At 37.2% G+C, this 13,816-nt stretch overlaps 1 protein-coding gene across 1 annotated transcript in view; it reads right to left on the bottom strand.

Moving 5' to 3' along the window:
• Positions 1 to 13,816, bottom strand: part of SPAG17 (sperm associated antigen 17) — a 246,415-nt gene that overhangs the window by 160,245 nt on the left and 72,354 nt on the right. The window contains exon 4 of the mRNA XM_011933064.1: positions 4,272 to 4,403. Coding sequence (XP_011788454.1) covers positions 4,272 to 4,403 — 132 coding nt within the window. The remainder of the gene's footprint in view (positions 1 to 4,271; positions 4,404 to 13,816) is intronic.

Genomic DNA, 13,816 nt, shown 5'->3' with positions numbered 1-13,816 from the left:
ATTAAATGATATAATGTGTGCAGAGGGCTTGGTACTGTGCCAAATAGTCAATAATGACAGGTAACTATAATTATTAGCTGCTGTAATCATAGCTCTTCCATATTTTAAAGTACTACTGTATGTTAAAGATGTATGTTTCTTTGCATTTTTCCTGAAGTCTGTAAAAAGTTTTCATTAATTAAAAGCAAGCCAATTAGGAAAGGACTCCTCTATTTTATGGATAAGCCAGCTGGGGGGTCATTTATTATTTCTCCTGAATTGTTAGCTTTTGAAGCTCCTTAGATTCAACATCCATTTTAGTGGGATCCTCATTTCGATAATCCAGCCTCAAAGAATTCCATCCAGTTAGTGAGGCAAGTTATTCCTTTCCTGAAACCACATGGGTCCTTCTAAACTGAGTCCCTGCTCTTTCTCTGTTTGATTTCTTAAAATAGTTTCTGAAGATTTTAACCACAACTGAATCAAAACTAACCAGCCTGTAATTTCCTGGTATGTCCCTATGGCTTTTCTTTTAAAACAACACACACATACACTCACACACACACACACACACAAATGGCATTACATTGGCAGGTTTCCAGTGTTTCAGAGTTTGGACTGGAGGAAGCTGGAAGGTGTCTGTGAAAACTACTCTAATTTCTCTTTGTCTCTCTTTTGGAGGAGGCTCTGGGTTGCTTGGGGCTTCATCATGATGTATTATCAAACGTAGACACTTTTAATTTTGAATTGTTTTAAGAATAGTTTACCAGTGTTACAAAAAGTTTCCCTAGTTCTTTACCACCTATCTTCCTTCTCTTCAATTCTAGTACATCAGGAAATAAGGCAATTTGTACCATGCATATGAGCTAGCAAAAGAAAGAACTATTCTTTTACAAAAAAGATACGCTTTCTAAAAACATCTAAGGAAATATGGACGACTTATTTGAATTCATAAATTAGAAGCACAGTTGGAATATATTTGGATCTTCTTCCAAAACCTGTGCAAACATTCTGAACTCAATACAAAGGAACCTAAGACTAGATTTTATTTGGCCAATTATTTAAATAGTTAATGACTTTTTGTATCGTAGCTTTTTTTCATTTCTTTTTATTATCAAGTGTTTTCTTTTAGTTGAATTCTCAATATAATGAAAATATTTGGGTTCAAAATTGTCTTGATTTTAAATGTGCTCATAATTAATATATAATACAAAAGTTGAAGTTAATATCTACTCACAAAAATGTGAGTAGATATATAATATTCAGATAATGACTAAATCAAAATGGATCAGAATGAAAACCAAACAATTTATTTTATAATTATAAGGAACATGATGAGAATATGTGTGTTCAGTACACTGCTTTTGTAAATGTTTCAGTAAGTGCTTGTTGAATTAATAAATTAACAACATAAAGAAATAAAAATGCAAAAGCAAATGTTGAGATAAGGATGTAAGAAAAATATATTTCTAAACAAAACACTTTTATTTAAGTTTTAAGATATAATAAAATCAAACTAATTTAGAATTATTGTGTGAGAAAGTCATATTCAGAAGTTCTAAAATGCTAAAATATGTTTATGGAAATACAGTACATTTTCTTCATGATATTTATATTTGGAGTTCATCAACAAGGTATTTCCAAATAAATAAATGTTTTCAGATAGATTTAAGTTATTTGCAATTAGAGGCTGGCATTTGTATACCAGAAATTTACATGTTGAAGGTTTTAAAACTGTTCATTTTAGAAGTATCTTTCCTCGTATTTCTTATAATATGAATTACCCAGCAAGCTTTCTTGCAAAGCAGAAAGCAAAAGCAATGTTAACCATAGCTCAGACTAAAATGTTATTAAAAGCAGTGAAGTTGAAAAGAATGATATTCTTCACTGTATTTGGCAATTAAAACTATATTTATCTTTTCTTTCAAAAGTTTTGATTAAAACAGGATCAAATATATAGTGAAACATTAAAACATTAGAACAGGTACCTAGTTATATTACTTATTTTTGCCCTCACTTTCACCTTAGATTTTCTATAATTTCTATTACAGATATTTTTCAAGCACTGATTCTTAAAAATACAACTTCAACAATTAAACATAGAATATACAAAACACTCTTTGGGTTGTACAGATGTAAGCAATTAATTAACATTTGAAAGACAACATCTACATAGATATGTTGATGTTAAAAAGTTGGGGAGTCAGTCACTAACCTTGTAGAAATTTCGGAATCTCACTGTGGGTTCAGGAAAGATGAAAAGATTAGGTAAAGTCCTCTTTTCTTTTTTTCATATTCTAATCCACAGCATGGTGTCAGCTTTGCATACTTTCTGCTTGTTTTGTTTATTGCCAAACTCCTTGGCTGACAAGCATTAGCCTTGATGGTTTCAACTGACCTCTTAGGCAGTGTTGTTGAAATGAACATCAATGATATCATCCCACAAACAACTGCCTTCATCTCCCCTTTACCAGGAGTATTTTCCTGATTGTATTCCATTCCAATGTGTTTTCATCAATTTATTTAGCACTTACTCATACGGTTGTGACTCAGAGATTTGGGGTTGGTGCTTTGGGAACCCAAAATAATGGAGACGTCATATTAGATTATGTAATCATTGGCTCTTAATTGCTCAAAAGTTCTCTTACTGTATTAAATACTTAAAAGAAAATAAAAACTCTAAGGTTCATGCCCCAGTTACCCAGAATTCTCAAATTTTCAACAGATAAAGATTATTTCCATATCTTTAGAACCTCTTAATTGTATTATTAGAGCTCACATTTCAAAGAAATGCTGAGTAAAATAATGGTGCAAAAATATTTTTATATTGTTGCAAGCTTTAAAAACGTTTTCCAAACTACTAGGATATTTTATTTGTTTTTACTTAAAATTTGTTAACTGAAACCTACAATCTACTCCTATAATAAACAATTAATGATGCAATAAGTGGTAAACAAGTAAATTGCTGCTCTTTAGCACACTATTTCTAAGTGCTGTGGGAAAGGGCAAAGCAAACAGAAAGTGCAGAAATTTTTGCAAGAATTACAGTCTGCTTTTTATAATTCAGATTCCCATATGGCATTGGAATTTAAACAGGCAAGAGATGTTTCTATACTAGTTTCAAATTTTCCAATTTTTCTTCTGCCAAGTCTTAATTACCCTGAGTACTTCTTAAGGTACAACTCCCCCAACACGATGGAAAGAGTTTCACTAGATGGAAAACTATACTATCAATCGTAGTAATATGAGTATAATTTTTCTGGGCACAATATGTACCACCCTAATAAGATGCTATATGGGAATTATCTCTAAAAACCATAAAGCCCTATATTGAAATAGAAGGTGGCATTATTATTTTTTTCTACAATTATCTTGCTGAGAGGCCAATTCAAATAGGAAACCTAGGTTTTGGGGGTCCTGAAAAGGTGAAGAAGGCACTATTGGAACATTTTCACTTTTCTCTTTTTTCTTCTGTGAATTGATTTTGCCTTTTCCACTTAAGGCATAAAGAAATGACTTCATATGCAAATCCATTTCATATATACACATGCAGACACAAACATTACATATGTACATACTGAAGCATTGGGCTTTCCAAACATAATTCAGCATGATTTGGAAAATAAGAAAAACATCTTATTTTGGGCTATGATGATAGCAAATGGATGTGAACTTGGTAGCAGTTTGCTAACAGCATTTTGAAATATTTTTCATATGCAAATATGAGTCTTTGGAAAACACACAGATTGATTTCTATAAGCAAATTAAATGAAAAATCCAGGTATGAAGAAATTATCAGATGTGTAATATAGGAGTAGAAGTGATGGATTGTTGCTGAAATATTCAGATTATTATGAAGGTACAGATATGCCTATTATTTTAAAAGGCACGTCTATAGAGTATCATATAAACTATCTTAAATAGTCAGACCTGAACTGTGAGGGTTCCCCCAACTGTCCTTTTCATATTAGTTTTCCTGACTCCCTGTCTCTTCCCTGGGTCCCTTCTTGGGTACAACTTTATTATATAAATATACTGCCATAGAAACAATCTTGGGCACATGCTTTGAATATTGTAACCTTCATATTTTAGGGAACTGATTTTTAATGGGTTTATCATAATCCCTCCAGATCTTTGGACAGCCTTTTCCCTAAGAAGTTGAGGTGACAGCCAAATTTGCCAGGTAACACTTAATGGTAGGCTTAAGAAGAGAGGAAGTGCCCCTGGAGAAACCTGGCTCCATTTCATTCACCATTTGCCCTCTTTAGAAAACCCACCAGATCGTACAGTACCTTCTTTTCATTTTCCCGTCGCTGTTGGTCCTTAAATTTAATCTGGAGAAGTTGAAATTTCAAGAGTTTCCCTATCAGTGGTAAGGTTAATTTCTCTCCGCTATCCATAATTGCTTTTGCTGCCATTAACACCTATAGGGAAACACAATTATTAGAAAAAGTGATGTTTTATAACCTTTGGCACAGTCTGTCAGTGATGAAAAGATGAAAGGAAATTTTATATTTTATATTATTTGCCATACTGGAAAGATACCTCATTGCTGGCTGAAAAAAAAAGGGAAAAAATGCCTCAATGCTAGAGAGAGGGGCATTTACCCTCTACTTTAAATAAATTGAATTGTCTGAATATTCACTTATTTTTCCAATAAGGCAGAGTGCTTCCAACGATGGTGTTAAACTCAGACTCCAGGAAAAGGGTAGAGAAAAGACAGGCTGGCCTCCATTTTAGGATGACTGATAGGGTGATTCATGCTACAGAAAGTCTATTGTTGTTTGGCGTAGCCAGTAGTTCAACCTGTCAAACTTTGACTTATTAGGACATTATAAATTAAATAGGGTTTTATAATAGTGGAAATGACTATGTTAGCAGTCTTTTATTTCTTTGTAACTAAATTCAAATGAAAGATAAAAGCTGCTTGACACAAAGGCGCCATATGAATGTTGCTCCCCCCTGCAACTTAATGTTGATCATGTTGGTATGCAGCCTAATTGGGGTGAAATAAGGTTATTGAGTTTTCTTTGGGTGACGACAGCCACTAGGAACATACAGCTGTATTGTCCAGATGTGTGGCACTGACAGCCTGTTTTATGACTGTGTTTTTTACAGCTTGTTTCCCCTAAATTTCACACAACGCTCTAACATCTGGGCCCTTTTCCTTGGAGCCCTATAACCACTTTATTTACTGCAAAAAAAATAAAATCATGTAAAATATACCATAAAAAGTTGTTATGTGTTTCTCTTTATTCATGTTGTCTCCCTAATAAAGTTCACCTCTGCCTGAAGCACTGTCACAGAAGTAATCTAGTTGAAGTATTTTTTGACTTTTGTTTTTAAGCAAGCATCATATTTATTTATAACCTTGGGATGAATTAGGTGTTACTAAAATGTTCTGACATGTTGCTTTTCTCCCCCCTCGGAGTAATCACTCCTGGGGCACATATGGTGTCAATTTCAGGCCCTTGGTCTCAGACAGTGACTGCGCATGCTGCATCTCACGGAGCTGTATCTTGTCTGAGCTCTTGGTCAGGGCTTTCCTGACCAGTCCAGTTCCTTTTGACTTGTTACTTCGCCAAGGGAAATAGCCGGAAGAGAGGGAGGTACCTATTTTCCTCTAACTGCAGAAGGCTCTATGGATTACCATGTGCCAAAATGTAACTGGACCTCTTAGAGACCACATTGGGGTTTCCCGCATTGCATCACAGAAGGGGAAAGCCAGAGAAAGATTCCTTTAAAGCTGCCTTTTCTAAAAACCAAAGGAACTAACCAAGTATCAGAAATCTTTGCATTTGTCTAAGCAAGGGCTCTAGGAAATACGGTGCTTTGCTTTTTATGGCAGCTCTGCTCCTGCTAACACGATTTAAGGAAAGGGACATGATGGCTGTGATTTCTGGGAGCAGAAAGATGTAGCAGTACACCTGCAGAACCTCACCATTTAATGATGACCAGATCCCATGTGGAAGGGGATCCTAAGGGGAAGGCAGGTCAGGCGTTTACTGTAAAGTGAAAGCTGTCTGACTGGGTCCAACCCCAAGAGTAGATGTCAATATTTGGTTTGCATTTTTCAATGCCAGCTAAATACTGTGTTGACAATCAGGCTCTGTGACATCTGATTCAAAACATTCAAATGTGGGTTTTTAAAGGTCATGGCAGTCTAGCGTTTCCCTCTAATACAAAGATAATGACAGCGCTGAAGGGAAGTCAACACTGAAAAGGGTTACCCCAGAGAGGTTGTGGAGTCTCTTTTCCTGATGACCTGTGAAAACAGGATATTCACCTATGTCTGGGGGGTTTGGGTGAAGCCTGCCTGGCGTCATGGCGATGGATGGGATGTCTCTGGAGGTGATTTCTTTAGGAGTCTGTGAATGTTACCTCACTGTGTTAAAATGTATTCAAAGCACAACGAAACATCCTGAGAGAAAAGTATTTTGCAGGCCATGATAGTTATTACCAGTTTGTCTAAAACTATCTGTGGAGTGCTGGTTTCAAACAAAAATCCGGCACAGCATCAAAGTAATGGTGAGGTCCTGCCCTGACATGGGGAGACAGGTGATGAGGGGCTTCACTAGTTTGCCAGGCACCCATGCTTTCATGACATATGGACACACACACACAGAGAGAGAGAGCAGTGGTGGACAGGCAGCCTTGAGGAGTGCCCTGGGCGGTGTCCTCCTCCCGAACTGCCCTCAGGCTGCCCACATGGAGGCAGACTCGATGTGCCACACCCTGCAGAAAGGCACAGCCTGCCCCTGGTACCACTAGGAATGGCAGAGGCCAGGCATACTTGGCCTCCCCCAGGGTTGCTCTGAAAAGGCTTGACTCTCTAAATGCCACTTTCTTTCCGTGCATCCCCCAAAGGGAATGATATTGTGAATTACTGGAATAATTAATGAAAATGAAAGTCTATGCTGAACTCAAAATCTGAGACAACATTTTCATGGTATGTGGGTCCTTCTTAAAAGAGGTGGAAAAAGAAAAATGTTTACAAATTAATTTCGTTTCAAAATTCTTTCTTCTCATGCCCCATAATTCACAATGCTACCCATTCAGTAGCCAGTAGTTTGGTCTCAGATGAAAAACAAATCTTTCAGGAATATTTGTTTGAAGGACAAGTTTTTGAGGGAAGAAAAATTAAAGAGACAGAATTTAAGAGGAAATGTACCTTTCCACATAACATCTCCAAAGGCTTCTCCTCCCTTAGTTGTATTAATTAAAATAATCATCAAATCTTCAACATTCTAGCACTGTAAAGATTATTTGCCCATCATCTATGTCAAAATATGTGTGTGTACCTGTGCACATGTGTGTGCACTAGGGGGTAAGCTAGCCAGGGCTATAGTTACTGGGGAGATGAGAGACATAAGAGAATGTGGGAGCAGTCAGTGGCAGTGCTTGAGGAGTAATTAGGCAAAAATCTAAGCTTCCAGAACTAGTCAGAAAAACAGTCCTAAATGGGTTAAAACCTTAGTGCTCTTTAAGCCAAAATGTCAAGTAAATGTGCTTGGCATGAATCAGGAACTCAAAAAAGCATGAGTCTTACGGGCAAATGAGACTTATTAAAACGGAGAAAACTGTTGCCAGGCAAAGCCTGTGTCTCCTAGACCTCTTCAGGTCAGCTCTCCAGGCAGAGAGGCCTGCCAGGACCGGACAGAGGCTCTACACTGAATGACCAAAGGTCACTCAGTTCCAGGAATGATTGGTGAAGGAAGAAATTAAGCTTCAAAGAGTGCAGCTGAGGCAGAAGCCATGTTTATGTTTTATTGCGTGAAGATATTTAAGGGGTCTAAATGCCTTTTCTCTGTTAGGGAGCTTGTAATTCCATACACACTAAGAAGTAAAAATATTTCCTTTATCACTGACCTGGCTTAAAGACTTACATCATATTTACTATCTAATGATTTGATCCTACAAAAATACACCCAATGAGCCAAATTATTTCCTTGCCTGAGGATCAGGTCCACCTACAGACATTAGTGTCCTCTCTCCTTCTAAGCATTCCTCCCATCTCTAGAACCTCCCTACATTAGTAAGCACAAGCCCAATGCTTAGAATTGCCCTAGGCGCTTTCATGGAAACCAAATGTATGCATGCATGTATGTGTGTGTGCATACATATACACAGAGGCACATTTATACATATATGCATATATGTGCATATATAAGATAGATAAATAGAGAGAGACAGAAAGAGAGAATGGACTCCCATGAAACCTGCTATATGATTTCCCTTTTATGTTTACAAGCAGTCACATGAAGCAGTTTGAATCATTGCTTAACCTGCTGCATATTCAAGGTTGCATAAAGATTTGGATCTGGATTTCTCTTGCATGGAACAGGTTATGGGAGTGAGGTGGCAGAGGAAAGGGCAAGCTGTGGTTGTGTGAAGCAGAGGGAAGAGGGGTAGTAGAAGACAGATGGTCTGGGAGAGCACTTTCCCTCCAGGAGCTCCAAATATCCACCAGTTTCCCTAAAAGAATCCTTTGGCTTCAGGGACTTTCTGGGAGGCCTATGGTGTTTATTGCAGTAACTGTAAAAATTCACAAAATATGACTTCATATTTAACCTATTTTGGGGAGGTGAATGACTTAGGATTGCTTTGGATATATAAAGGCCTCAGCAAACAGAAGCAGAATCCATAAGCTAGAGATTGACTCAGTTCAGACTAGCATAGGGCTGGGCAAACAGGTTTTCAGCACACATTCTTTTGGGTAACTAATTTCTCTAATATATGATTGATTAAATAAAGTAAGAGTTTAATAGTTCTTATCACAGTAAAAAGTATATACACATATATGTATATTCAAACACAAACGGGATTATGTTATTCACATTAAGTGCTTTGTGGTTTGTGTTTTTACATAAAAACACATCCAGGACAGCTTTCTGTGCTGATATGTTTTGCTTATGTATATGGTTTTTAATAAATAGCATAGTCTTCTATTGTGTGGGTGTTTGCTCATTTATTTAACTAGTTCCCCACTGACAGACATTTAAACAATTTCAGTTCTCCTTTTTTTCTATGAAGTGCATGTGTGTTTTTGTTAGTGGCATTTTTGTTCCCACCAAAACTGTATGAAGGGGTCCATTCCCCCACTTCCCATATAAACAATGAGTATTCTCCAACTCTTATTTGTTGATATTAGTGCTAATAGTTTTTCTGTGATGATGAAAATATTCTTTATCTGTAATGTACAGTATGGTAGACACTAAACCACATGTGACTATTGAGTACTGTAATATTGCTAATGAGATAAAAAACAAATTTTAAATTTTGTTTTTAATTGATTAAAATTAAAATTAAAGTGCAAATAGTCACAAGTGGCTAGTGGCTATTGTTTTGGTCAGAGAAGGTCTATATGATAGGGAAAAGTGAAATATGGTATTTCATTTAAAATAATATTCATTTAATCATCCCATGACTCTGTCCCTCTTATTTGATTCCCAAACTGAAAGGAATGATACCTTTTCAGCACCATTCTTGGCAAATTTTATTAATGCAGGAGATGCTTACATACACGTATTGAATAACAATGGCGTATTCAGATTTACACAGTGCTAAACGTGAAGAGTAAGGAAAATCTATGGCTTCCAAGCTAACATATTGCTTGCAGCCGCACAAGAAACTTGTCTTTGTTTGGATTTAGATAAACAGGGCTGGTATGGGGCAAGAATAGGAAGAATACAGAATTTGCTTCTCATTCCTTTCTGTTACCTTTTTAAATCTATTACACCCCTCCCACTTCTAGCTACCAGATATGCCTTTCTGCTTTCTAAATCCTTCTTGCCATGAAAATAGAAAACATTTAACTTGGTAGCTCACTTTGAATAAAGTTTATTTATACCAGTGGTTTAGCTATATTTTGAGATTTTTATTTATTATAGAATGAAAAGGACTAATGACTGATGAAGTAATTTCGAGCAACAAGGAACAGGTGTGGCAGTTTAGAACCTAGGGGTAAGAGGTAATCTAGAAATTTGAAATGCCTAAGTCTGGCTCCGGGTAAACATAGTTTTGGCGTTTGTGGTGCTTGTAGGCCAAGGGTGAGAGCAGCACCCCTGGGCTTCCCTGCCTGGAGTTGCTGTTATAACCTGGTTATAACCAGGACTAGGTTATTCAGGGGAAAGGCTCTGAAGGGAAAATGGAACTTCCCCTCCAGCCAGGGTCAGAGGAGGATAAGCATCAGAGAGGGAGGGTGGATGGCTGGGGCCAAACAAAGGGGAGGCAGCAACTCTGTATTGTGGGAGAGGAGTAAAGGCAAAATAAACCTGCTCTGGCAAGTAAGATCTGGGACTTATCTCTGTGTGCCTGTGTACGATGTGTGTGTGCATGTGGTGTGTGACGTTTGTGATATATCGGCGGGTCCCATCCCCTGGTTAGGACCAGTTCCTAAACTGTCCATGGCCTGTTAGGAACTGGGCCACATGGCAGGTGGTGAGTGGCAGGTGAGGGAGCATTATCGCCTGCGCTCTGCCTCCTGTCAGATCAGTGGTGACATGAGATTCTCATAGGAGTGTGGACCCTATTTTGAACTGTGCGTGAGGGATCTAGTTGTGTGCTCCTTATGAGAATCTAATGCCTAATGGTCTGAAGTGGAATAGTTTCATCATGAAATCTTCCTGCTCCCCACTCTGTGAAAAAATTGCCTTCCACAAAACTAGCCCCTGGTGCCAAAAAGTTTGGGGACCGCTGGTATACATGAGTGCAGGCCCATGTGTGCACAAAATATGTGTGTTTGCACAGCTGCCTTTGGGGTTTATTCAGATTATTAAAATACATTCAATATATTAAAAACACTGTCAAAACTGATTTGCACCTAATGAAGAATTGATAAAAACAGAAATATGAATGTTTTTGATTGGCATTTTAAAAAGAATACTGATGACTATTTACCATTTCTATTCAATTATCCTGCAGAATACAAGGGGCTATGTTTATTATTAAATATGTCATATTAAATACATACAATTTATTCATCATAGTAAGCTATGTTGCCATATATTCTATCTTTAAAGTTTACTGCTTAGGTAGTATGATTGTTTGCTTATGCATTCTGCTTTTATCTTACATCTTGTTATGTTTGCTTATATCATTAAGCAATCATTAGAAAGTCAGAGGAACTATTGCCCCAATGTGTGTCTTTGAGTGTGTGTGTATGTGTGTGTGTGTGTTTACAGGTTTAGAGTGAAAGGCTGTTTAGATGGGCCCGATTCTGAATATTTGATGAAAATGATGGACGAGCAGATGATTTGCAAATGACTGAAAAGGGCCACTTGTACTGAAATGTTCTCACATAAGATTCCAATGGGGAATTTTAGCTCCTTTGGTACAAGATATGATGAATCAGTTGCGGAAGCCATAACTATGTATGTGAAACTGAATGCAAAAGTGCAGGCTCTATTTGCATTCCAGTCTTCCCACATATCATCACAGAGCCTCAGGCAAGTTACTTAACCCTTCTAAACCTCATCATTTTAAAATCTACAATGGTGGCACTATCGACATTCTGAGCCAGGTAATTACCATAGGAGGTTTTTCTGTGCATTGTAGGATGTTTAGCGAATCCCTGTATTCCACTGAGCTGTGACAACCAAAGGGATCTGCAGACATTGCCAAATGTTCCCTTGGGGGCAAAATTGTCCCAACTGAGAACAGAAAGAACTATAGAAAGAGAATACGAGTAGTGTTGACTTCATAATTCTGTACCCAGAATTAAATGAGATAACCCATGTAAAAACTTTGCATGGTGAATGACATATGCATGATAAATGTTCACTAAAGTCAGTACTTAATTGTCATTCATATATCCAGGACAGAGTTGGGATTTCTGAAGATCCCACAGCCCAAGTTGTGAGAGCAGAGAACGGAATGGAATGAGGAGCAAACGGGCAGTGAGACAGTGACCTGAATTTATCATCAGCTGGCCATAACCTGGCTACCCCTTTTATTTAACCCTCTGTCCAATGTGAAAAGGACAAATTGAGATCTGTTTAGAGAGAAGCAGAGATAAAAAGAGAAGGGGTAAAAATGTATTTTGTTATGGTGTAGTGTATAATGGGGAGGATGTAGAGGAAAAAATATGCTATTAATTTCTTCTCACATGTGAGATGGAGGAATTCCATGAATAGTGTTCTGTAATTTTATAGCCACCTTTCCTGTTCCCTCTGCTCCCTTCCCTCCTTCATTCTTTCTGCATTTATTTAGGGCCAACTATATTGTAGTTATTGCATTACTTGATCCTGTATGTGTCTAGTCTATCCAATTCACATTCTTTAAGTAATGAGTAATTTCCAATGAGGCATAATTGAAAAAACAGCTGAAAGGATAAGGGTAGCCGTGAGAGGGGGCTATAGAGAGAAACAGAAAAAAAGAAAAGAACAGGAATGACTGAAACATATTTTCTCACTTTGAGAAGAGGAAAAGAAAATAATCAAGCAATATTAAACTGTCTATACATAAATTTAAAGGTTACTGAAGATATAGGTTCCATATAGATCATACTGTCTGTCTAACACAAATGGAACGTTGTGAAAGTGGTCAGACCACAGCTTGGTGAGAAATTCATAATGATGATAAATATCTGTAGCAGGTGACTCCTGGATCATTTTCAGCTGTCCATAATTAAACTGGTATCCATCTCTCGACAATGTCAGGGCTGTAAAATAATTCCAGTCATTGGACCCCTTACATCTGTGCTGAAATGAAATAATATTTGGCAGTAACAAGGAGTCACTGAAACTAAATAAACAACCCCTTTCAAGACTACATAAAAGTTGGTAACATAATAACATTTGACAGGGATTAAGACCTCTTTGGGGCTGTAAGGAAGTTTCAGAAGCAGCAATAACAAATACATGGAAGGTAGAACAGATCTATGCTTTAACAGACATGTATAATTTAAAATGTAATGAATTTCCCAAGGGAGATGTACATTTTGAACAACCAATATGTGCATGTCAAAATCACAGGACTATTTTAGAAATGTTTGTTGGGATTACTCTCCAAAGAAGGGAAAAGCAAAGCTTCCTTTTTACTAAGGAGAGTTTTTGTTTTTGTATACTTGCAAAATGTATAATGGCACATGAAGCTGAATGTGATAACTACGGAAGAATGACATACAAAGTTAAGGGCTTTTCTTTAGGTGTGTATTAGCAACACAGGATTCTACCATCATGGCAATGTTTTGTTTTGGTTTTTAGATTAAGATCTTTTCCTTAGTCCAAGATGTTCCCGCCCCTCTGAAGTCATTCTTGGTTCTTCCAGTTGTAGTGACCTTCTCCTCTGAACAACCCTACCACATTTTTCTATATTTCCTAAGGGATTTAGCTGTCTTTTGTGTTGAAATTATTTGTGCACAGGGTTTGTCTCCTCTACTAGCTTTGAAGGTTAAATCCTTTCAGATTCATCTTTTTAAATCCCCTCACAGAATCTGATGCATATATAGACAAACAGTATATTCACTCGTTAAATAAACATAAGAATGGCATCTCTAGAGCTTTTTGTTGTTTGGCTTGAAGGTAAATGCTTTTGATTGTTTATAGCTGCAATTACAAAGCTTTAGGAGTACATTTCAAGTAGTAGTAGGTTCTCAGACCATGTAACACACAGATGGTTATGTAGCATACACCCTGTGCTAGACAAGAACTGTTCCAGGCACTTCACATATTCCAATTCATTTAATCTTCACCTACACTTCTGAGGTGAGTATTCCTATCACCCATTTTATTAGATACTGAAATTGAGGCCTGGTGATCACACAGCCAGTAATTAGTAGAGATAGGATTTGAACCCAGGCTATCTGGTTCCAGAATCCTGTTTCTAATCAACATAC

This window comes from Colobus angolensis, unplaced genomic scaffold, assembly GCF_000951035.1.
Source record: "Colobus angolensis palliatus isolate OR3802 unplaced genomic scaffold, Cang.pa_1.0 Scaffold124, whole genome shotgun sequence".
In the NCBI taxonomy this organism is placed as follows: domain Eukaryota; kingdom Metazoa; phylum Chordata; class Mammalia; order Primates; family Cercopithecidae; genus Colobus; species Colobus angolensis.
This window is presented reverse-complemented; position numbering and strand designations above follow the sequence as displayed.